Genomic DNA, 26,872 nt, shown 5'->3' with positions numbered 1-26,872 from the left:
AAAGGTGTTTAAAGATAATGCAAGCATGTTTAACACATATAGTTAATATTGTTAACAAGTTAAAGATGTTTAATGATAATGCAAGCATGTTTAACACATATAGTTAATATTGGTAATAAATTAAAGGTGTTTAATGATAATACAAGAATGTTTAACACATAGTTAATATTGTTAACAAGTTAAAGGTGTTTAAAGATAATACAAGCATGTTTAACACTTATAGTTAATATTGGTAATAAGTTCAAGGTGTTTAAAGATAATACAAGCATGTTTAACACATATAGTTAATGTTTTTAACAAGTTAAAGGTGTTTAATGATAATACAATCATGTTTAACACATATAGTTAATATTGTTAACAAGTTAAAGGTGTTTAATGATAATACAAGCATGTTTAACACATATAGTTAATATTGTTAATAAGTTAAAAGTGTTTAAAGATAATACAAGCATGTTTAACACATATAGATTCCTTTCTTTCATGAAGACAAGAATATAAGTTGGTGTATTACCTGATTCTGATGACTTGCATTGATTGGAATCAGACAGTGGTGCTGATAAGGTCCGCATTTTCGAATGGAGGAGAAAAAAAGTCCTCCTTTCTGTCCAATACCACATGAAAGTGGTTGGTTTTTGGCATCTTATTTATCCAGCTTCCGTACTCCTTTGTATACACTTTACAAGAAATAAATTGTCGGCAAACTCCGTAGCTTGCTAGCTTGTGCACGCCAGCTTTCTGGGACTCTTATTTTGGTAGCGCAGGCAGGATGAAGCAGCGCTTTTATTGTGCAACTGTGCAGTCGGTCTTTGGAGTTTTGACGACAGGTACGGCGCCAGAGTCTGTTGAAATAAAGTGTTTCTCGCCTTCCTGTCGGTAATTTTAATGAGCTGGCAGCAGCCAGAATCATCTCAGAAGACCCTCAGGTGCCGTGAATGTCAATCAAGTGACGTCATAGTGAAGATTTATGATCGCTCATTTTTAGGACTATTTTTTTAATGCCTGGCTGGTGATCGACTGACACACCCTCCGCGATCGACCGGTAGCTCGCGATCGACGTAATGAGCACCCCTGCTCTAACCCTAACCCTAACCAAATAACTCTAAATTAAGTCTTTGTTACTTATATGTTCCCCTAGTGTCCAAATAACTTTAAATTAAGTCTTTGTTACTTAGAATATGTTCTCCATACTAAAGTGCTACCAAAAACCTATACCGTATTTTTCGGAGTATAAGTCGCACCGGAGTATAAGTCGCACCTGCCGAAAATGCATAATAAAGAAGGAAAAAAACATATATAAGTCGCACTGGAGCCCGGCCAAACTATGAAAAAAACTGCGACTTATAGTCCGAAAAATACGGTAACTTTGTCTTGAATTTGAAAAAAACCCAACATTTTATTTTTCACTAAAGAAGGGTTCGGTGAATGCGCATATGAAACTGGTGGGGTTCGGTACCTCCAACAAGGTTAAGAACCACTGGACTAGGGACAGAGATTCACCTTTGCCTTTGACACAGAACACATTTTGCACAAGCTTAATGCTCACAACACAACAGCACCCCCTCTCAGACAGGCATTATCTCGCCTCTGTTACTGCTCTGATAGTACTGATCCTGACAGGGGGGCTAAGTAGACCCTGCAATTGTCCACAATTGGTGCCCTTTATACCATTGTTGGTATAAATGGAAAGCCGCCAATTTTCAGAACGTGGACTTTGGCGTGGTTTGTTTTCCCATGGTGCAAAGGAAAGTTGGCGCGGGCAAGGCGTGAATGTAAGTACATGTTTAATTTTACACTAACAAAAGGAACAAACAAAAAGCGCGCACAAGGCGGAAGTACAAAAACTTGGCTAATGAAACAAAAACTTGCACAAAGGCAAACAACGCTAAACATGAAATATACAACACTTACTGTGGCATGAAAAACGTGCATGGAACAATGGCTTGGCATGACAGGTAGAAAGGATAGACAGATATGATAATGTCACCAGGCCGACTGCCTGGCAACAACAAGCTTAAATACTGGTGACATGATTAGTGAAAACAGGTGCGTGACTCAAAATGTGAAAACGTGAGGCAGGTGCGTGACATGAGGATGTGAGCCAGGTGAAACTAATGGTTACTATGGTGACAAAGCAAGTGAGTGAAGACAAGAACTAAAAAGTGTCCAAAAACCAAGCAAAACATAACTAAACAAAACATGATCACAGACATGACAGCCAACAATATATGTTTCTCAGCTGTGGTCCGTATTGGCCGCAGCGGTACTCAGTTGTAATACACTTTTTTACCACTTGTGGCAGTAATGACAATATCAAACAGACAGGAGTATGGAGCTAAAATCATACGGCCGTTTCTGAAGCGCAAAAATTATGACTAAATTGGTGAAGCTGTATTTTTATTTGCACTTTATTCTATTGACAGTTTATTTTAGAAACATATATATTATTATTATTTATTATGAGGTGGCGACTTGTCCAGGGTGTACCCCGCCTTCCGCCCGAATGCAGCTGAGATAGGCTTCAGCTTCCCCCGCGACAAGCGGTAGAAAATGGATGGATGGATTATTAATTTAGAAATAATTAAGTTATTTAATTTAGCACTGCGTAATGGTATGTACATTTACTTTTCATCCATTTTTATGAGTCCCTCCTTATGCAGTATATTTAATTAGTATTTATTTTTGTAATCAGCCTGACTTAAGCCTTGATTGCAATGTTTGTGTTTAACAAATGCTTTCATATTATTTGACAAGGTTGTAAAAATATAAGTATTTTTTTGTTATTATTGAATATCATTAAAATAAAAAGTAAGATTACTAATTCGGTGTTGATATTTGAGTGAGACCAGAGCCCCTGTGTAGTGGAAAAGTTGGGCCCCAAGGTCAAAAGGGTAAAGAATCCCTAGTTTATACAAAACAGCGACAGTAAAAGAAAAAGCAATGTCTGCCATATTCCTGCTCGCTGTTCTGTATGAAAAGCACGGACATGGAAGGTGTGGCGAAAAGGGTTTATGATGTCGGAACAGAGTATGGAGCTAAAATCATACAGGCGTTTCTCAAGCGCATAAATTATGACTAAATTGATGAAGCTGTATTTTTATTTGCACTTTATTTGAGAAACATATATTATTATTATTTATTATTAATTTAGAAATAATTAATTCATTTAATTTAGCACTGCGTAATTGTATGTACATTTATTTTTCATCCATTTTTATGAGTTTCTCCTTATGCAGTATATTTAATTTGTATTTATTTTTGTAATCAGCCTGACTTAAGCCTTGATTGCAATGTTTGTGTTTAACAAAAATACTTTCATATTATTTGACAAGGTTGTAAAAATATAAGTATTTTTTTTGTTATTATTGAATATTATTAAAATAAAAAGTAAAATTACTAATTCGGTGTTGATATTTGAGTGAGACCAGAGCCCCTGTGTAGTGGAAAAGTTGGGCCCCAAGGTCAAAAGGGTAAAGAACCCCTAGTTCATACAAAACAGCGACAGTAAAAGAAAAAGCAATTTCTACCATATTCCTGCTCGCTGTTCTGTATGAAAAGCACAGACATGGAAGGTGTGGCGAAAAGGGTTTATGGCGTCGGAAAAGAGTATGGAGCTAAAATCATACAGGCGTTTCTCAAGCGCATAAATTATGACTAAATTGATGAAGCTGTATTTTTATTTGCACTTTATTTGAGAAACATATATATTATTATTATTTATTATTAATTGAGAAATAATTAATTCATTTAATTTAGCACTGCGTAATTGTATGTACATTTATTGTTCATCTGTTTTAGGTGTCCCTCCTTATGCAGTATATTTAATTAGTATTTATTTTTGTAATCAGCCTGACTTAAGCCTTGATTGCAATGTTTGTGTTTAACAAATGCTTTCATATTATTTGACAAGGTTGTAAAAATATAAGTATTTTTTTGTTATTATTGAATATCATTAAAATAAAAAGTAAGATTACTAATTCGGTGTTGATATTTGAGTGAGACCAGAGCCCCTGTGTAGTGGAAAAGTTGGGCCCCAAGGTCAAAAGGGTAAAGAACCCCTAGTTTATACAAAACAGCGACAGTAAAAGAAAAAGCAATGTCTGCCATATTCCTGCTCGCTGTTCTGTATGAAAAGCACGGACATGGAAGGTGTGGCGAAAAGGGTTTATGATGTCGGAACAGAGTATGGAGCTAAAATCATACAGGCGTTTCTCAAGCGCATAAATTATGACTAAATTGATGAAGCTGTATTTTTATTTGCACTTTATTTGAGAAACATATATTATTATTATTTATTATTAATTTAGAAATAATTAATTCATTTAATTTAGCACTGCGTAATTGTATGTACATTTATTTTTCATCCATTTTTATGAGTCTCTCCTTATGCAGTATATTTAATTAGTATTTATTTTTGTAATCGGCCTGACTTAAGCCTTGATTGCAATGTTTGTGTTTAACAAATGCTTTCATATTATTTGACAAGGTTGTAAAAATATAAGTATTTTTTTTTGTTATTATTGAATATCATTAAAATAAAAAGTAAGGTTACTAATTCGGTGTTGATATTTGAGTGAGACCAGGGCCCCTGTGTAGTGGAAAAGTTGGGCCTCAAGGTCGAAAGGGTAAAGAACCCCTAGTTTATACAAAACAGCGACTGTAAAAGAAAAAGCAGTCTGCCATATTCCTGCTCGCTGTTCTGTATGAAAAGCACGGACATGGAATGTGTGGTGGAAAGGGTGAAAGCTGTGTGAAAGGGAATAGCCAAAACAGGTGTGAGACGTTTAACACTGCCAAAGTATTTTTTATGAAGTGACAAGTTGAAGCTGCTGCATGAACGACGCACACAACTTACCTTCCATTTTCTGCGAGCGGCAAACTTCTTGAACTTTTCCATGTTGACAGCCGACTCCTTTCGGCTCAGTGCTTGTTGTGTGTCTTTTGGCTGGTTGAAACAACGCAATGACACACAATTAACTAAAACCCAGCAGTTATAATCAACAGAAAGTGTTTAGCAATAAATACAAAGTGGCATTTTGAAGCGTTCTGCATCTGTGACCAAGGCTTCATCCTGCGTTGCTCAAGCTAAGAAAATGTTTTTGATTCCTCATTATGAGTTTTTAACTTCTTTTTACACTAGGGATGTATATTGAGTACTGGTATTTTTTGTACCTGTTCCTAATTAGTCCAGGAGCATCATTAAGATTCTAAATAAATGATACGGCTCGCAGTATTTTTTTTTAATCCAGCTAACCGTAATTATGACATGTTGTCACATTCACTTAAAGTGCCGCTGCTACGCATAAAAAAAGACAAGTTGGTGTGTCTTTGTTTTTTTAAGGCCCGCCCTATTGTTATTGTAGCGTTTCTTATTATTATTCTTCCGTAACTTTGCGCTGTAATTTGACCCCCTTAACATGCTTCAAAACTCACCGAATTTGACGCACACATCAATAAACGCGAACAAAACTCTTTAGTAAAAAAACCAAACCCCAAAACTCAAAATTGCGCTCTAGCGCCCCCTAGGAAGAAAACTGCCTCTAACTCCAAGTACGAATGTCGTAGAGACATGAAACAAAAACTTCTATGTAGGTCTCATTTAGACCTACATTTCATTAATTAATTTCTTCAGGCAAAAATCAACAGGAAGTTAGCAATATCCCCTTCAAGACAAAAATGTACTAAAAACAGTCAATTTTGCCTCTTTGAGCTGTAATTTGACCCCCTTAACATGCTACAAATGTATTGGGACACTTGGGACTAACACTTGACAAAAGTTTTGGGACACTTAGGACGAAAACTGGACAAAAGTATTGGGACACTTAGGACTAAAACTGGACAAAAGTATTGGGACACTTCGGACTACCACTAGACAAAATTATTGGGACACTTCGGACTACCACTAGACAAAATTATTGGGACACTTTGGACTAAAACTGAACAAAAGTATTGGGACACTTAGGACTACCACTGGACACAAGTATTGGGACACCTACACTGGACAAAAGCATTGGGACACTTAGGACTACAACTTGACAAAAGTATTGGGACACTTAGGACCAAAACTGGACAAAAGTATTGGGACACTTAGAACTAGCACCTGCCAAATATGCGGGCCCGACCAACGCTGCTTGCAGCTTTAATTTTGTTTTTGTTTTTTCCTAATTTATTTATGTAATTATTATTTACAATTATTACGATTGTTTTTTTTTGTTACTTGTTGGGGGTGGGAGGAAAAAAAAAAGACTTTGGGGCGGCGTGGCGCAGTGGAAGAGTGGCCGTGCGCGACCCGAGGGTCCCTGGTTCAATCCCCACCTAGTACCAACCTCGTCATGTCCGTTGTGTCCTGAGCAAGACACTTCACCCTTGCTCCTGATGGGTGCTGGTTAGCGCCTTGCATGGCAGCTCCCTCCATCAGTGTGTGAATGTGTGTGTGAATGGGTAAATGTGGAAGTAGTGTCAAAGCGCTTTGAGTACCTTGAAGGTAGAAAAGCGCTATACAAGTACAACCCATTTATCATTTATCATTTATTTAATGTATTTCTTCCTGTCAATTATGTGGCTAAAAATCTAATAAACAAATAAGTAAAAACATTTTTTTTAAAAAGAGACATGGGTAGGATCTGATATTCAGCTTTGAGTCATCACAAATAAGGAAGCAACACCACACAAAAGTTTGTAACACAACAATATTTCCTCCTCAAATGACCCTGCGCTGCATCAAACACGCCTTATTTAAATGCGCACCCACATAAAATGCGAATTGATTCAAATGATATGATGGATCTGTGTAGCCTTTACAAGATGATGACAAAACAACTGCATTCTGCTAATAAAAATGCTAATAGAAATGATTTTTTTCCCCCATCTTTATTTACAGTACACCAATTACAAACAGTATCAATAAGAGTACCGGTGAATACCGGTATCGATAAGGAATATTGATATTGGTATCATATCGATATACTACTACTAATTTAAAACATTTTATTACAGTTTATGTTTTACCATTTTCTTGTGGGAAATCTAACAAAGTGAGACACCGGGAACAAACTGTTCTAATTGTATATTTCATTTTATTGGCAGGATTGGCTGTAGGCAACCTCCTGGTGTAGTTAAAAAAATAAAAATAAGTCCACTTTAGTGATTAGCAACAATAAATTGGCCCTAGCGTGTGAATGTGAGTGTGAATGTTGTCTGTCTATCTGTGTTGGCCCTGCGATGAGGTGGCGACTTGTCCAGGGTGTACTCCGCCTTCCGCCCGATTAGAGTTGAGATTGGCTCCAGCACCCCCCCGCGACCCAAAAGGGATAAGCGGTAGAAAATGGATGGATGGATGTATTGGAAGTATCATTCTTTTTATAAATAATACCTAGCAAGGTATACAGAGTACTGGTATTATTTGTTAAAGTTAAAGTATCAATGATTGTCACACACACACTAGGTGTGGGCGAAAATTATTCTCTGCATTTGACCCATCACCCTTGATCACCCCCTGGGAGGTGAGGGGAGCAGTGAGCAGCAGCGGTGGCCGCGCCCGGGAATCATTTTTGGTGATTTAACCCCCAATTCCAACCCTTGATGCTGAGTGTCAAGCAGGGAGGTAATGGGTCCCATTTTTATAGTCTTTGTTATGACTCGGCCGGGGTTTTGAACTCACGACCTACCGATTTCAGGGCGGACACTCTAACCACTAGGCTACTGAGGAGGTACCTGTTGGTACCTGTTCCTAATTGGGTCAGTCTAAAACAGGGGTCGGCAACCCGCGGCTCCGGAGCCGCATGCGGCTCTTTGATCACTCTGATGCGGCTCAGCAGCTTACTTGCTGAACCCCCCAATTTTACCATGAGACTTCCGGATTTCAATGCCTCTCGCAGAAAACTCCCGGGATTAATATTCACCGATTTTCACCCATACAGCTATAATAAGGGCGTGCCATGATGGTACAACATTTGACGCTCTCTACAATCTGTATTAACAGCGTGCCAGCCCATCTTCAGTTATACAATATACATCTTCTGCTTGCACACGTACGTGACAGCAAGGCATACTTTGTCAACAACCACACAGGTTACACTGACGGTGACCATATAAAACAACTTTAACACTCTTACTAATAATGCGCCACACTTTGAACCAAAACCAAACAAGAATGACAAACACATTTCGGGAGAACATCTGCACCTTAACACAACATAAACACAACAGAACAAACACCCAGAATCTCCCATGCAGCCCTGACTCTTCCGGGCTACATTATACACCCCTGCTACCACCAACCCCCCCCTCTGTGCGTCGGTTGAGGTGGGCGGGGTTTGGTAGCGGGGGTGTATAATGTATCCCGGAAGAGTTAGGGCTGCATGGGATTCTGGGTATTTGTCCTGTTGTGTTTATGTTGTGTTACGGTGCAGATGTTCTCCCGAAATGTGTTTGTCATTCTTGTTTGGTGTGGGTTCACAGTGTGGCGCATTATTAGTAAGAGTATTATAGTTTTTTTTTTATACCGCCACCGTCAGTGTAACCTGTGTGGTTGTTGACCAAGTAGGCATTGCTGTCACCTACATGAGCAAGCAGAAACACCATACAACGTGTGGCTGATCAGGCACGCTGGTTGTTGTGGGTGCTATATGCTGTTCCATCACGGCACGCATGACGCTGACAAGCGCCATTAATATAAAACCCGCGTGCAGCACCAGCTTTCCAATTCCATATAAAGGTGTGGGCAGCGTGTCTGAGACCCCTGGTCTATACATAGCACAAAGCAAAAAAAAACTTTGTATGCAGTGTTATTTCATTTAAAATTTCAAAAAAATTATGCGGCTCCCATGTTATCTATAATTTGCGAAACTGGTCAAAATGGCTCTTTGACTGGTAAAGGTTGCCGACCCCTGGTCTAAAAGTATCTACCTCTGCATGCACTTTAAAATGTTGCTACTGAGCTGCAAATCGTATGCATGTCACACTTTCCTTACTGTTGTCAAATGTATCCTTTGCGCTATTACAACATTGATTCTCTTGATACTCTATTGTGCAATATACTATGTGGTCTTTTCGAAATAATTCTAATAAGTTGAATGAATAACGGTTACATATAAAACTGTTTTTTAACAGCCTCTCTCCTATTTGCGCTTTCGGTAAATAAACACCCACAGTATAATTAGTATTTATAATAATGTTAAAAGGGATAAGCCAAAAGGTCTGACCTTGATCCAGGGGTGCTGAAGGCTGTCCTGAATCGTCATCCTCTTTCTGTAAAAACAACACTTTGACTTTTAACCTGTCCACCGCCAATATGTACGTCTAAAGGGGGAGGGTCACGCATACTTGGGGTCTTTCACCAGAAGCCTGGCGATAAAGTCTTTGGCCAGAAGGCTGGTGCTGCTGAAGAACTCCTCGTCGAACGCGTAGTCGACGGCCGACACGTTGGCGAGCGTCTCCTGTTTGTTTTCGCCCAAGAAGGGCGATGCGCCGCTCAGCCTGGAATTAGCAGACAACACAACATCTTTTATTGGAGTGCACCTCAACTGGCATTTTTACAAAACCCAAAACCAGTGAAGTTGGCACATTGTGTAAATGGTAAATAAAAACAGAATACAATGATTTGCAAATCCTTTTTAACTTATATTCAATTGAATAGACTGCAAAGACAAGATACTTATTGTTCGAACTAAGAAACTTTTTTTTTTTTTTGCAAATAATCATTAACTTAGAATTTAATGGCAGCAACACATTGCAAAAAAGTTGTCACAGGGGCATTTTTACCACTATGTTACATGGCCTTTCCTTTTAACAACACTCAGTAAACGTTTGGGAACTGAGGAGACCAATTTTTAAAGCTTTTTAGGTGTAATTATTTTCCATTCTTGCTTGATGTACAGCTTAAGTTGTTCAACAGTCCGGGGTCTCATGTCTGGACTACAGGCAGGCCAGTCTAGTACCCGTACTCTTTTACTACGAAGCCACGCTGTTGTAACACGTGGCTTGGCATTGTCTTGCTGAAATAAGCAGGGGCGTCCATGATAATGTTGCTTTGATGGCAACATATGTTGCTCCAAAACCTGTATGTACATTTCAGCATTAATGGTGCCTTCACAGATAAATAAATGATAAATGGGTTATACTTGTATAGCGCTTTTCTACCTTCAAGGTACTCAAAGCGCTTTGACATTATTACCACATTCACCCATTCACACACTGATGGCGGGAGCTGCCATGCAAGGCGCTAACCAGCAGCCATCAGGAGCAAGGGTGAAGTGTCTTGCCCAAGGACACAACGGACGTGACTAGGATGGTAGAAGGTGGGGATTGAACCCCAGTAACCAGCAACACTCCGATTGCCTTGGGCACTAATTCACCGCTTGCCGCTTACGTGCAGTGATTTCTCCAGATTCTCTTAACCTTTTAATGATATTACGGACCATAGATGGTGAAATCCATAAATTCCTTACAACAGCCCGTTGAGATAACCTTTTAATGATATTACGGACCATAGATGGTGAAGTCCCTAAATTCCTTACAACAGCTCGTTGAGAATTGTTGTTCTTAAACTGTTCGACAATTTGCTCACGCATTTGTTGACAAAGTGGTGACCCTCGCCCCATCCTTGTTTGTGAATGACTGAGCATTTCACGGAAGCTGCTTTTATACCCAATCATGGCACCCACCTGTTCCCAATTAGCCTGTTCACCTGTGGGATGTTCCAAATAAGTGTTTGATGAGCATTCCTCAACTTTCTCAGTCTTTTTTGCCACTTGTGCCAGCTTTTTTGAAACAAGTTGCAGGCATCAAATTCCAAATTAGCTAATATTTGCAAAAAATAACAAATGTTTTCAGTTCGAACGTTAAGTATCTTGTCTTTGCAGTCTATTCGATTGAATATAAGTTGAAAAGGATTTGCAAATCATTGTATTCTCTTTTTATTTACCATTTACACAACGTGACAACTTCACTGCTTTTGGGTTTTGTAAGTTAATGCAGTTAGAATATTGACATGTCTTTACTTTTTGACACAGTATCACACAACTTCCTGATCATTTTCTTCTCAAAAGAACACTGGCATGGAAATGGGAGCTCAGAACATTCACCATTAGTTATAATTTTGACAAATACTCAGAATTTCTGGTTATCATGAGAATAAAGTTAAATATTCATGATACATTTTTTTCACGTTTATTTCCGCTATCATTTTATGAGAAAAAGCCTTAATCTTATGGAAAGAAATCAAGCAGAAAATGTGTTAAAAGGGAAAATATTTTGCTTGTATCGGCAACAGGAGTTCAGAATATTCAACATTAAGATTGCAATTTTACAGAAAAAACGTAGCACATTATGAGAACAAAGTTCTGTTTTTTTTCCAATATTTGCTGGACTTGCTAGAGTTTGATGCATGTGAAAAATTATGAACTTCTTTGCAATCCTTTGCAACACACAAAACTGGCAGTGAAAACATGAGCTGAGCTCAAACCACTCAACACAAGGAGAATAAAGTTCCAATTAAGTCATAATTTTACCCAAAAAAGCATAATTAAATAAACTAAAACAAGGGGAAAAAAACTGTGGAGATGTTCTGTAATGAGTCTGGTTTGCTTACATAGAAAACAGGAGTTCAGAACATTCAACACAACAAGAAAAAAGTTGTAATCCTACAGGAAAGGTCCTAATTTTTTGCTAAAAGGTGTAAAAAAAATACCTAAAACTATTAACATGTAATGAGATATTATTTGTGTTATGTTTCGCTTACATAGAACATAGGAGTTCAGAATATTTAACACAACGAAGAAAAAAAAAGTTGTAATCTTAAAGCAAAAAGTCACAATTTTAGGCAAAAAAGGTGTACTAAAACACTAAAAATAATGAATAAAAGCTATGTATATGTAATGGGATAATATCAATGTTCTGGTTCGCTTACATTGAAAACAGGAGGTCAGAACATTCAATGCAACAAGAAAAAAGTTGTAATCTTCATGGAAAAGTCACAATTTTAGGCCAAAAAGTAGTAATAAAAAAAAATGTATATTTTTTTTGATAAAAGCCACAACGAGAAAAAAGTTGTAATCCTACAGGAAAGGTCCTAATTTTTTGCGAAAAGGTGTAAAAGACAAAACAATATTGCTACATGATGCTTAGTGTTCCACTAAAGCTGGATCTGTTCAGCACACAGCTTCTAAAACTTGATGCTCATCCTCCCTATATTCAGGCTCAAAAAATATCATTTGTTTCAAAGTAATCTTTGTTGTCTCCCATGATATCTGTCGTGATTCATAGTCTTGCTGTTGTTGAAGGGAAAAGTGCCGCCATATGCTTAAAATGGGCAAAATATGTAAATTTGACATGTCTTTATGAATGTGCCTGTTACTACATATATACTTACTGCATGTATAGTACAGGCCAAAAGTTTGGACACACCTTCTCATTCAATGCGTTTTCTTTATTTTCATGACTATCTACATTGTAGATTGTCACTGAAGGCATCAAAACTATGAATGAACACATGTGGAGTTATGTACTTAACAAAAAAAGGTGAAATATCTCTTGGCATTCTCTCGACGAGCTTCAAGCACACCTGTGAAGTGAAAACCATTTCAGACCTCTTGAAGCTCATGGAGAGAATGCCAATAGTGTGCAAAGCAGTAATCAGAGCAAAGGGTGGCTATTTTGAAGAAAATAGAATTTAAAACATGTCTTTGGTTATTTTACGTTTTTTTGTTAAGTACATAACTCCACATGTGTTCATTCATAGTTTTGATGCTTTCAGTGACAATCTACAATGTAAATAGTCATGAAAATAAAGAAAACGCATTGAATGAGAAGGTGTGTCCAAAATTTTGGCCAGTACTGAATATACTTACAGCATGTATATAAAACATTAACGGAGGAGTTTGGATGTTTTTTAGAGTGCTTTATAGGCGGAAAAGAGCAATTCCCGATGGCTCCAATGTTAGCTGACTTTTGTTAACGTTTATTTATGATTTAGAATCCATAAAAAAAGGAAAAACATATGTGCTCTTGTCTTGCATAAGGATTGTGAACGATAGACACAATTCCAAAGAAAGTGAAGTTCCCCTTTAAAGACAGAATTGAATAAAAAGGGTAAATATTAAAATAGTACTGTACAACAACACACATTAAAGTAAGTGGAGAGATTAACGGACTATAAATGGCATATAAACGAGCGTCCCTGCATGCTGGCGCTCAAGCCTGCCTCTCCAGCTCGTCAGCACCAGCCGCTAATTAACACGCCGGCTGCCGCCGACACGGAGGCGGGCCGCAGTCAAGCTCAGCTCGAGTGGAAGCGGGACAATGTGTGTGTGTGTGTGTGTGTGTGTGTGTATAACATAAACAAGGTGGATGCAGGTGGTGTGAAAGCAGCAGGCGTCAAAAGTTTGGGGACACTCTTTCATACTAGTGAATGAGAAAGTGTCTCAAAACAACAGTGGCTGTGCAACATTTCATGCACTTGTAATGTTACCATGGCAACATAAAACTGTGGCAGTAGTGCCTTTAGGGCAGTGTTTTTCAACCACTGTGCCGTGGCACACTAGTGTGCCGTGAGATACAATCTAATTTCACCTATTTGGGTTAAAAATATTTTTTGCAAACCTGTAATTCTAGTCTGCAAATAATGTGTTGTTGTTGAGTGTCGGTGCAGTCTAGAGCTCGGCAGACTAACCATGTAATACTCTTCCATATCAGTAGGTGGCAGCCGGTAGCTAATTGCTTTGTAGATGTCGGAAACAGCGGGAGGCAGTGTGAAGGTAAAAAGGTGTCTAATGCTTAAACCAAAAATAAACAAAAGGTGAGTGACCCTAAGAAAAGGCATTGAAGCTTAGGGAAGACTATGCAGAACGAAACTAAAACTGAACTGGCTACAAAGTAAACAAAAACAGAATGCTGGACGACAGCAAAGACTTACTGTGGAGCAAAGACAATGTGCATCCGAACATGACATGACAATCAACAATGTCCCCACAAAGAAGGATAAAAACAACTGAAATATTCTTGACTGCTAAAAGAAAGTAGATGCGGGAGAATATTGCTCAGAGGAAGACGTGAAACTGCTACAGGAAAATACCAAAAAAAGAGAAAAAACCACCAAAATAGGAGCGCAAGAAAAGAACTAAAACACTACACACAGAAAAAAATTCAAAATAAGTCACGGCATGATGTGACAGGTTGTGACAGTACACCTACTTTGAGACAAGAGCTATATTGATGCATGCTTGGTCATATCCAACAAATTTTACTGTCAACTGAATTTTGTTTTTCAATGATTTCAGCTGGTAGGGTGCCTCCGGATTTTTTCAACGCAAAAAATGTGCCTTGGCTCAAAAAAGGCTGAAAAACACTGCTTTAGGGAACTTTTAGTGATATTTAAGAGAAGGAAGCGTCACCTCCACAAACCCAGCCACTATTTATGAACAAACAACTGAGCAGTAGAGTGCTTACAAACCCAGTTTCCATATGAGTTGGGAAATTGTGTTAGATGTAAATACAAACGGAATACAATGATTTGCAAATCCTTTTCAACCAGTGACGTGCAGTCACTAGAGGCAGGTGAGGCGGGGCCTCACCTGCCATCATGGAAAGAAAAAAAAAGTAAAAAGAAAAAAAAAAAAAAGTAAATTGTTAAATTTATCCAGTGATTATACTATAAAGTTATTTTCCATTTAACTTCACCAGTTTTAGATTATTTTTATTTAAAATCGCTGAATTTTCACATTTGCCGTTCAAATACTGAGAAGAGACGGTGCGGTGATCAGCAGCCAGTTGAGGCACGTCACTCATTTGTGCCTCACCATGGATTGCGCAATGACTCGGCTAACTGCTGGCCTGCTGTGCAGTGAGACTGTATTGCTATATGAATTATATTATACATTTCCATTGTTTAGTTAGCTGAGGTATATAATGTACAGTGTATTTTGTCTACAACTGTATGTGTGTAATGTATTTCTTGTGCTGAGCGATCATAAAACGGCTGCAAAAGACGCACTGGCTGAGGCTCGCCTCATGCACCCTCGCTGTAGATTGCAACCCCTGACGGGAGTGTTATATCAACTAAAGCCCTAAAGAGGAAAGCCCATAAAAATAGGTTACAAAAGTTATTTAATAAGAAGCCAAAAAGTGCAAAAACAATAATGTTCGTGTTGGAGGAGTTGTGAATGACTGCAGGGCCACAACATTAGGTACACCTGCAGAATGCAGGTATACCTAATTCACAACTCCTCCAACACGAACATTATTGTTTTTGCACTTTTTGGCTTCTTATTAAATAACTTTTGTAACCTATTTTTATGGGCTTTCCTCTTTGTGATGTTAAGTTCCTGTTATGCGCTGTTATACAGTATATGCCTTGAGCTCTTATTTTGAAGGCGCCAAGAGAGGAAGTGATGACATGTTGTAGTGGAGCGGAAGTTTTTGAAAGAAGGTAAATAAAGTGGTCCTCGTGTAAAATGGAGCCTCCGTGTTTGTTATTTTGTAGTTTCATACAGTATAGGCGACATTTATAAACCCTCGGTTACACTTTTTTAAATAGATTCAATCTTGCACGTGGAAAGTTTAAGTGAGGGCTTTAGTTGATATAACACTCTCGTCAGGTGGTGCATTAATCCAGCACAACAGCGGCGAATGGACTTCATTTATAACTTAGTAAAGGTAAGACCATAATAACGTTTTTTTTATTAAATGTGCTTTTTTGTGTGCTACAGTTTGTATGTGTAAAGTTAAAGTTAAGTTAAAGTACAAATGATTGTCACACAGACACTAGGTGTAATGAAATTTGTCCTCTGCATTTGACCCATCCCCTTGATCACCCCCTGGGAGGTGAGGGGAGCAGTGAGCAGCAGCGGCGCCGCGCCCGGGTATAATTTTTGGTGATTCAACCCCCAATTCCAAGCCTTGATGCTGAGTGTCAAGCAGGGAAGAATGCTGGTATGAGCTTTTAAACATAACCCGTTAACTGCTGCCAATCAAATGGTGAATAAGATACTCTTTAGGGTTCATATGTTTGTAAATCTGACTGTGATGAAGTCAATGCCTCACCAGCCATCAACCTCACCGCACGTCACTGTTTTCAACCCATATTCAATTGAATGCACTACAAAGACAATATATTTGATGTTCAAACTCATAAACTTTATTTTTTTTTGCAAATAATAATTAACTTAGAATTTCATGGCTGCAACACGTGCCAAAGTAGTTGGGAAAGGGCATGTTCACCACTGTGTTACATGGCCTTTCCTTTTAACAACACTCAGTAAACGTTTGGGAACTGAGGAGACACATTTCTGAAGCTTCTCAGGTGGAATTCTTTCCCATTCTTGCTTGATGTACAGCTTAAGTTGTTCAACAGTCCGGGGGTCTCCGTTGTGGTATTTTAGGCTTCATAATGTGCCACACATTTTCAATGGGAGACAGGTCTGGACTACAGGCAGGCCAGTCTAGTACCCGCACTCTTTTACTATGAAGCCACGTTGATGTAACACGTGGCTTGGCATTGTCTTGCTGAAATAAGCAGGGGCGTCCATGGTAACATTGCTTGGATGGCAACATATGTTGCTCCAAAACCTGTATGTACCTTTCAGCATTAATGGCGCCTTCACAGATGTGTAAGTTACCCATGTCTTGGGCACTAATACACCCCCATACCATCACAGATGCTGGCTTTTCAACTTTGCGCCTATAACAATCCGGATGGTTCTTTTCCTCTTTGGTCCGGAGGACATGACGTCCACAGTTTCCAAAAACAATTTGAAATGTGGACTTGTCAGACCACAGAACACTTTTCCACTTTGTATCAGTCCATCTTAGATGAGCTCAGGCCCAGCGAAGCCGACGCCGTTTCTGGGTGTTGTTGATAAACGGTTTTCGCCTTGCATAGGAGAGTTTTAACTTGCACTTACAGATGTAGCGACCAACTGTAGTTACTGACAGTGGGTTTCTGAAGTGTTCCTGAGCCCATGTGGTGATATCCGTTACACACTGATGTCGCTTGTTGATGCAATACAGCCTGAGGGATCGAAGATCCCGGGCTTAGCTGCTTACGTGTAGTGATTTCTCCAGATTCTCTGAACCCTTTGATGATATTACGGACTGTAGATGGTGAAATCCCTAAATTCCTTGCAATAGCTGGTTGAGAAAGGTTTTTCTTAAACTGTTCAACAATTTGCTCACGCATTTGTTGACAAAGTGGTGACCCTCGCCCCATCCTTGTTTGTGAATGACTGAGCATTTCATGGAATCTACTTTTATACCCAATCATGGCACCCACCTGTTCCCAATTTGCCTGTTCACCTGTGGGATGTTCCAAATAAGTGTTTGATGAGCATTCCTCAACATTATCAGTATTTATTGCCACCTTTCCCAACTTCTTTGTCACGTGTTGCTGGCATCAAATTCTAAAGTTAATGATTATTTGCAAAAAAAAAATGTTTATCAGTTTGAACATCAAATATGTTGTCTTTGTAGCATATTCAACTGAATATGGGTTGAAAATGATTTGCAAATCATTGTATTCCGTTTATATTTACATCTAACACAATTTCCCAACTCATATGGAAACGGGGTTTGTACAAAAAAAAAAAAGCTTTTCTATTTTCTCTGCGTCGTGTGGGTGGAGAACATGATGTGCGTTTAACCGATGCATTTACATTAGCGGCACATTTACGTGAGACAAAAACAATGACTAGGTTTTTGTCATGGCTGCCGCGGCAACATTCATCTCGCCAGTTATTGCGTAACTATTGAGGAACGGCTACAAACAGATCGACCTCGTCCTTCTGCTTTTGCGGGAAATGCACTTAGTGAGTGTACACATGTTGTGTGTTGCAGCCTGGCGTAGGTGTCTCCTCCCTGAAGGCTAACGGTGTGCGTGGGAGCCGAGCAGAAGGCCTCGGAAGGAGGTGCCCGGCGTCAAAGAGAGATGTCGCCGGGCAAACTGCAGTTGAACTTGAGGGGCGCGGACTTTGACGAGGCCGCCTCGTTTAAAACGGGTCGACGTGACTGCAGGCACTTTTCTTTCAAAGAGTGTGACTGACAAGCATAATAAGTGTGCAGACGTTGCCTCTTCAATACAAAAGAGTATGAGGAGCCACTCTCAGAGGGGGAAAAAACAACATTTTTATATATTAATTACATACAAAACAATTATATATTTACATTATTACTTTTTTTTAAATCTGATAATATATATAAATAGCAGTGTTTTTTTTTTGCAATATCTCAATGAAATGTTTTTTTTTTTTCAGGTTTTTTTTCCAGGGTTAATATACTACTAAAAACATTCTTGCCAAAACTTGACACTAAAGTCATCACTGACTTTAAAAAATATATATGGTAATAAATTAATAATTGAAGAAATAATAGAACTAGATATGTCCGATAAATGCTTTAAAACGTAATATCGGAAATTATCGGTATCGGTTTCAAAATTATCGGTATCGGTTTCAAAAAAAGTTACATTTATGACTTTTTAAAACGCCGCTGTGTACACGGACGTAGGGAGAAGTACAAAGCGCCAATAAACCTTAAAGGCACTGCCTTTGCGTGCCGGCCCAGTCACATATTATCTACGGCTTTTCACACACACACACAAGTGAATGCAATGCATACTTGATCAACAGACATACAGGTCACACTGAGGGTGGCCGTATAAACAACTTTAACACTGTTACAAATATGCACCACACTGTGAACCCACACCAAACAAGAATGACAAACACATTTCGGGAGAACATCCGCACTAACGCAACATAAACACAACAGAAAAAATACCCAGAACCCCTTGCAGCACTAACTCTTCCGGGACGCTACAATATACACCCCCCGCTATCCCCTACCCCAGTGGTTCTCAAATGGGGGTACGCGTACCCCTGGGGGTACTTTGAAGTATGCGAAGGGGTACGTGAGATTTTTTTTAAATATTCTAAAAATAGCAACAATTCAAAAATCCTTTATAAATATATTTATTGAATAATACTTCAACAAAATATGAATGTAAGTTCATAAACTAAGTGAAGCACAAGCTCAGGTTTCTCACTAAAATGTCTGTCAAAAAGAACTGAAAAGAAATGCAACAATGCAATATTCAGTGTCGACAGCTAGATTTTTTGTGGACATGTTCCATAAATATTGATGTTAAAGATTTTTTTTTTTTGTGAAGAAATGTTTAGAATTAAGTTCATGAATCCAGATGGATCTCTATTACAATCCCCAAAGAGGGCACTTTAAGTTGATGATTACTTCTATGTGTAGAAATCTTTATTTATAATTGAATCACTTGTTTATTTTTCAACAAGTTTTTAGTTATTTTTATATCTTTTTTTTCCAAACAGTTCAAGAAAGACCACTACGAATGAGCAATATTTTGCACTGTTATACAATTTAATAAATCAGAAACTGATGACATAGTGCTGTATTTTACTTCTTTATCTCTTTTTTTCAACCAAAAATGCTTTGCTCTGATTAGGGGGTACTTGAATTAAAAAAATGTTCACAGGGGGTACATCACTGAAAAAAGGTTGAGAACCACTGCCCTACACCCCCCCCCCCCAACCCCCCCCACCTCAACCTCCCCATGCTCTCTCAGGGAGAGCATGTCCCAAATTCCAAGCTGCTGTTTTGAGGCATGTTAAAAAAAAAAATGCACTTTGTGACTTCAATAATAAATATGGCAGTGCCATGTTGGCATTCTTTTTCCATAACTTGAGTTGATTTATTTTGGAAAACCTTGTTACATTGTTTAATGCATCCAGCGGGGCATCACAACAAAATTAGGCATAATAATGTGTTAATTCCACGACTGTATATATCGGTATCGGTTGATATCGGTAATTAAGAGTTGGACAATATCGGATATCGGCAAAAAAGCCATTATCAGACATCTCTGAATAGAACGCATTTAATATATTTAAAAAAAAAAGTATTCTAATTTTTCAAGGGTACTTTTTTTTTAATTACAAGTCAATTTCAAAGCAAGTTATCCATCAATTTGTACGTACACAAATCAAATAACCAAATGCATAGGCAATTGTGCAATAATACAATGAGGCGATTATACTTTTATATTCTTACATTCACTGTAACGAGCGGCCCTCTGAGGGAAGCCATGACTGCGATGTGGCCCTCGACACCCCTGCTGTGGACAGACGTTCGCTGCTAGCTCGCTATGTTTTAAAGCAGCGCTTGTATATAGCTTTGTCTTTATCGTTAGTTTTGAACAAAAAATACGTCCATTTTCCCTCTTCTGGTTCCGCTTGGAAGTGCTGTCCATGAAAAAAACAGTATTTTTTAAAGATTGTAAAGTACCTTTTGTAATTAATTAGTACTTTATCCGCACCGGTGTACTGTACAACCCTAGTCCAGTAAATAACAATATGATGCTACTGTAAACCACAATGTGCCCAAAAGCCACAGTGTTTACTTACAGTCGTGGTCAAAAGTTGACATACACTCGTAAAGAACATAATGTCATGGCTGTCTTGAGTTTCCAATCATTTGTACGACTCTCATTTGTTTGTGATAGAGTGATTGTAGCACATACTTGTTGGTCACAAAATAACATTCATGAAGTTTGGTTCTTTTATGAATTTATTATGGGTCTACTGAAAATGTGAGCAAATGTGCTGGGTCAAAAGTATACATACAGCAATGTTAATATTGGCTTAAATGTCCCTTGGCAAGTTTCACTGCAGTAAGGCGCTTTTGGTAGCCATCCACAAGCTTCTAATTATATTTTTGACCACTCCTCTTGACAAAATTGGTGCAGTTCAGCTAAATTTGTTGGTTTTCTGACATGGACTTTTTTCTTCAGCATTGTCCACACGTTTAAGTCAGGACTTTGGGAAGGCCATTCTAAAACCTTCATTCTAGCCTGATTTAGCCATTCCTTTACCACTTTTGACGTGTGTTTGGGATCATTGTCCTGTTGGAACACCCAACTGCGCCCAAGACCCAACCTCCGGGCTGATGATTTTAGGTTGTCCTGAAGAATTTGGAGGTAATCCTCCTTTTTCATTGTCCCATTTACTCTCTGTAAAGCACCAGTTCCATTGGCAGCATGGACCATGAATTGATTAACGTGGACCCCGACTTAAACAAGTTGAAAAACTTATTCGGGTGTTACCATTTAGTAGTCAATTGTACGGAATATGTGCTGTACTGTGCAATGTACTAATACAAGTTTCAATCAATCAGTCAAACAAAACAGGCCCAGAGCATAATACTACCACCACCATGCTTGACGGTAGGAATTGTGTTCCTGGGATTAAAGGCCTCACCTTTTCTCCTCCAAACATATTGCTGGGTATTGTAGCCAAACAGCTCATTTTTTGTTTCATCTGACCACAAAACTTTCCTCCAGAAGGTCTTATCTTTGTCCATGTGGTGTAAAAAGTGGTAAATGAATGGCTAAATCAGGTTAGAATGGAGGTTTTCGGCCTTCCCAAAGTCCTGACTTGGGAAAGCCGTGTGGACTATGCTGAAGAAACAAGTCCGTGTCAGAAAACCAACAAATTTAGCTGAACTGCACCAATTCTGTCAAGAGGAGTGGTCAAAAATTCAACCAAAAGCTTGTGGATGGCTACCAAAAGCGCCTTATTGCAGTGAAACTTGCCAAGGGACATGTAAGCAAATATTAACATTGCTTTATGTATATTTTTGACCCAGCACATTTGCTCACATTTTCAGTAGACCCATAATAAATTCATAAAAGAACCAAACTTCATGAATGTTTTTTGTGACCAACAAGTATGTGCTCCAATCACACTATCACAAAAAAATAAGAGTTGTTGTATTTATATTTACCTCAGGCGCAAAGAAGATTGTGTGTTATTGGGAGCTTGTTAAAAATGACTTCATAAAGAGGTTGCCTACAGCCACAAGACTGATGATGAGGGGGAAAAAATGTTAAAAAGTTCACATTTTGAGGTAATTAAACCAAAACAACAAGCGGTATAGCTCGGTTGGTAGAGCGGCCGTGCCATCAACTTGAGGGTTCCAGGTTCGATCCCCGCTTCCGCCATCCTAGTCACTGCTGTTGTGTCCTTGGGCAAGACACTTTACCCACCTGCTCCCAGTGCCACCTACACTGGTTTAAATGTAACTTAGATATTGGGTGTCACTATGTAAAGTGCTTTGAGTCACTAGAGAAAAGCGCTATATAAATATAATTCACTTCACTTAATGAAACTTCCAGTGGTGCACATAGTTCCACAACAGCAGCTATGTGAAAAAAAAAACACCTCGTACATCTTCAAAAAAACAAGAACGTCATGACAAAACGATGTTTAGTGAGTGACAGCGCCTGGGCGGCAAAGCAGAGGAAGGAGGAGGTAAATGAGCCCAAGGTGACAGACGCCACTACTTACAGAATGTAGGTTATCACGCCAACGCTCCTAAAAGGAAGGAGGAGAGAGAAGAGTTGGTGAGAATGTGCGTGCAACGTTGACTTGATGGCAGATGTCTGATGACGTACCACATGTCTGCCTCCAAGCCCAGAGGTTCATAGTTCACCACCTCAGGAGCTGCAGGGCGAATGTTGACAAAAGGTGACACAAGTGACTTTTTAATGACGTTGCAACAGAAATTTGCCTCACTCGAGCTTGTTTACGAGCACCAAGTGGGAGAAGAATCTATCATGCCACTCCCTTGCTGCTCTACTTTCCAGAGGAGAGGCGCTCAAACGCTGGCTTTTGAAGCTGCAGCTTTACATTGCATCATTGTGGACCCACTTTCTTGATGGGCGTGATACTGCCCCTGGAGCTTTTTCAAAAATGTATGAAAATGGAAAAAGATGACGAAAAAAATCTATTTTTTGTTTTAATATGGTTTATGTAAGACATACTTGCCAACCTTGAGACCTCCGATTTCGGGAGGTGGGGGGTGGGGGGTGGGTGGGGCGTGGTCGGGGTGGGGCGGGGGCGTGGTTGGGGGCGTGGCTAAGAGGGGAGGAGTATATTTACAGCTAGAATTCACCAAGTCAAGTATTTCTTATATATATATATATATATAAGAAATACTTGACTTTCAGTGAATTCTAGCTATATATATATAATTATTTTATTTTATATATATATATATATATATATATATATATATATATATATATATATAAATAAAAGAAATACTTGAATTTCAGTGTTCATTTATTTACACATATACACACACATAACACTCATCTACTCATTGTTGAGTTAAGGGTTGAATTGTCCATCCTTGTTCTATTCTCTGTCACTATTTTTCTAACCATACTGAACACCCTCTCGCAGGTACCCAGAAAGGTTTCAAGTACCACCAAAAAAACTGAATCTCTGAAGACAGTATAAAAATCTGTGTTAAAGGTATACAAATACTGTTTGTATAATAAGCATGTTATTGTTTACAAATGAGGGTTAAGAGTTCAGTACTAAAAAAAAAAAAAAAGAATGTGGCTTAAGTACAGTTTTTTAATTGAGCTGCTGCATTTTTTGGTTGGGTTGTTTATTTATTTTGAGGATCTTCTCCATTTCTAAAAGGGGAGGAATGTTATAGAGTGATCTATGTTTGTCTGTTGCCATCTCCTGGTGAATGTTGGCTATAGCGTACTGGGGTTACTTTTTGGTTGGCCAACGATTTACGTGGTGTTGCGCACCTGACGTCAAGTGTGTGAGTCTGTTCTGAAGTTTACAGTAAAGAGACGTACTTCATCACCTCGCCTGGTTATTGCCTCCAACTCAATATATTACAACAACATTGCTGTTTACGGCAGACGAACTGCTTTACGGTAAAATAAAACATGACTGCTGTTGTTGTGTGTTGTTACCGCGCTGGGAGGACGTTAATGAAACTGCCTAACAATAAACCCACATAAGAAACCAAGAACTCGCCCTCGATCATTCTACAGTTATAACGTGTGTTGTGGGAAAGCGGACGTGAAAACAGGCTGTTGACACGTCACTCAGGTCCGCATGGAGCTGGAGGGGGCGTGGCTTCCAGTTCCGCCTGAATTTCGGGAGAAAATTTGTCCCGGGAGGTTTTCGGGAGAGGCGCTGAATTTCGGGAGTCTCCCGGACAATCCGGGAGATTGTCCGGGAGACTTTAACTTTGTGTCATGTATATAGTACATGTATATAGTACATGACACAAACTTTCCTAATTTGTTCACTGCCGGACTCTAGAAAGAGGTTCCGCAGCCTCCGTAGCAGAACCTCCAGGTTCTGTAACAGCTTCTTCCCTCAGGCCGTAAGACTCTCGAACGCATCATAACAATCCCCTCGATTCCCCCCAAAAACGGATTAACTCGCTGGAATATAAAGACAATATAACATACATCCATAAACGTGGATGCATATGCAAAAGTGCAATATATTTACCTGTACAGTAATCTATTTATATCTGCACCTTATTGCTCTTTTATTCTGCACTACAACGAGCTAATGCAACGAAATTTCGTTCTTAACTGTACGGTAAAGTTCACATTTGAATGACAATAAAAGGAAAGTCTAAGTCTAAGTCTCTAATTGTTAGAAATCCCACTGTTTACATTAAACATGCTTCACTGATTAGAGTATTTGGCGGGCGCCATTTTGTCCTACTAATTTCGGAAGTCCTTGAACACACCGTAGTTTGTTTACATGAGCAAGTTCGATTCAAGAACTCCTTCATTCCGCACTCCATCCAGCTGTATAATCACTCGCCATACAGCAATAGATGACGTCTATTACCTGACACCTTCTATGTTAGCTACTTCTCTTTGTTTATAATGTCTATTTGCTGCTGGATTTACTCTCTATTTTATGCTGCAGCTGTTACATATACTGTAATATTGTACATGGTAATTGTTATATATTGTATATATGATATAAACATATAATATAATACATCAGTATAATGGCTTTTTGCCGATATCCGATATTCCGATATTGTCCAACTCTTTAATTACCGATACCGATATCAACCGATATATGCAGTCGTGGAATTAACACATTATTATGCCTAATTTGGACAACCAGGTATGGTGAAAATAAGATACTTTCTAAAAAAATTAATAAAATAAGATAAATAAATTAAAAACATTTTCTTGAATAAAAAAAGAAAGTAAAACAATATAAAAACAGTTACATAGAAACTAGTAATTAATGAAAATGAGTAAAATTAACTGTTAAAGGTTAGTACTATTAGTGGACCAGCAGCACGCACAATCATGTGTGCTTACGGACTGTATCCCTTGCAGACTGTATTGATATATATTGATATATAATGTAGGAACCAAAATATTAATAACAGAAAAAAGCGTGTATTTTGTGTTTTTTATGTTGATTTAATAATAAATAAATAAATAAAATAATAATAAAAAAAACAAAAAACGATACCGATAATAAAGAAAACCATACCGATAATTTCCAATATTACATTTTAACGCATTTATCGGCCGATAATATCGGCAGACCGATATTATCGGACATCTCTAGTATATATCCTATATTGTACATATATTATGTAAATATGTTATATTTTATATTGCTTTTAGTCTATTTTATACCTGCATTGTCCTTTCCATCCTTTCCATCATTTGTAACTGAGGTACTGTGTGGAACAATTTCCCTTGTGGATCATTAAAGTTTGTCTAAGTCTAAGTCTAACTTTCCTTGATGCTTCCACAGAAAGACGTGTTTTACGCCACTCCTTTTTTGTCTCTATTTGTCCATCAAATGTTTTATGCTGTGCTGAATGCACAAAGGTGAACTATGTTGATATTATTGACTTGTGTGGAGTGCTAATCAGACATGACTGCAAGCTAATCGATGCTAACGTGCTATTTATGCTAGCTGAAGGTACATAATGCATCATTATGCCTCGCATTTTAGGTATATTTGAGCTCATTTAATTTGTAGTTTTCGTTTCCTTCACCTTGGACACACGCATCTTTACCTTTGGCCAATCTAAGCCAGTAATTTCCAGGAATTATCTCACCCTTTGAAAAGCCTCCGTTTTAGTAATGTTTTCCCAAGTTGTCAAAATGTGTAGAATAAATATTACATTTCAATATTTCTGTCAACGAAGATTTGCGTCAGCCTGCGACACATAGTCATTTTGATAGTAGGCTAATATAGTTAATATAGACACTTACATCATGTGTTGCCTTCATTATAACACTTATATAAGACTTTTAAAGTCATTTTGATAGTAGGCTAATATAGCTAATATAGACACTTACATCATGTGTTGCCTTCATTATAACACTTATATAAGACTTTTAAAGTCATTTTGATAGTAGGCTAATATAGCTAATATAGACACTTACATCATGTGTTGCCTTCATTATAACACTTATATAGGACTTTTAAAGTCATTTTGATAGTTGGCTAATATAGCTAATGTAGACACTTACATCATGTGTTGCCTTCATTATAACACTTGTATAAGACTTTTAAAGTCATTTTGATAGTAGGCTACTATAGCTAATATAGACACTTACATCATGTGTTGCCTTATTATAACACTTATATAAGTCTTTTAAAGTCATTTTGATAGTAGGCTACTATAGCTAATATAGACACTTACATCATGTGTTGCCTTCATTATAATACTTATATAAGACTTTTAAAGTCATTTTGATAGTATGCTACTATAGCTAATATAGACACTTACATCATGTGTTGCCTTCATTAGAACACTTATACAAGACTTTTAAAGTCATTTTGATAGTAGGCTAATATAGCTAATATAGACACTTACATCATGTGTTGCCTTCATTATAACACTTGTATAAGACTTTTAAAGTCATTTTGATAGTAGGCTACTATAGCTAATATATACACTTACATCATGTGTTGCCTTCATTAGAACACTTATATAAGACTTTTAAAGTCATTTTGATAGTAGGCTAATATAGCTAATAAAG

The 26,872-nt window shown here is 38.2% G+C and overlaps 1 protein-coding gene across 1 annotated transcript in view; it reads right to left on the bottom strand.

Moving 5' to 3' along the window:
- The window catches only part of dapk1 (death-associated protein kinase 1), a 178,193-nt gene that overhangs the window by 50,526 nt on the left and 100,795 nt on the right, over positions 1 to 26,872 (bottom strand). Inside the window, exons 6-10 of the mRNA XM_061980418.1 lie at positions 22,466 to 22,514; positions 22,359 to 22,385; positions 9,322 to 9,474; positions 9,201 to 9,246; positions 4,853 to 4,942 (exon numbers count right to left, since the gene is read on the bottom strand). Of these exons, the coding sequence (XP_061836402.1) occupies positions 4,853 to 4,942; positions 9,201 to 9,246; positions 9,322 to 9,474; positions 22,359 to 22,385; positions 22,466 to 22,514 (365 nt within the window). The remainder of the gene's footprint in view (positions 1 to 4,852; positions 4,943 to 9,200; positions 9,247 to 9,321; positions 9,475 to 22,358; positions 22,386 to 22,465; positions 22,515 to 26,872) is intronic.

The sequence above is a fragment of the Nerophis lumbriciformis genome, linkage group LG20 (assembly GCF_033978685.3).
Source record: "Nerophis lumbriciformis linkage group LG20, RoL_Nlum_v2.1, whole genome shotgun sequence".
NCBI classification, from domain to species: Eukaryota; Metazoa; Chordata; class Actinopteri; order Syngnathiformes; family Syngnathidae; genus Nerophis; species Nerophis lumbriciformis.
Note: the sequence above shows the minus strand (reverse complement) of the source record. Positions and strands in the feature narration are given on the sequence as shown.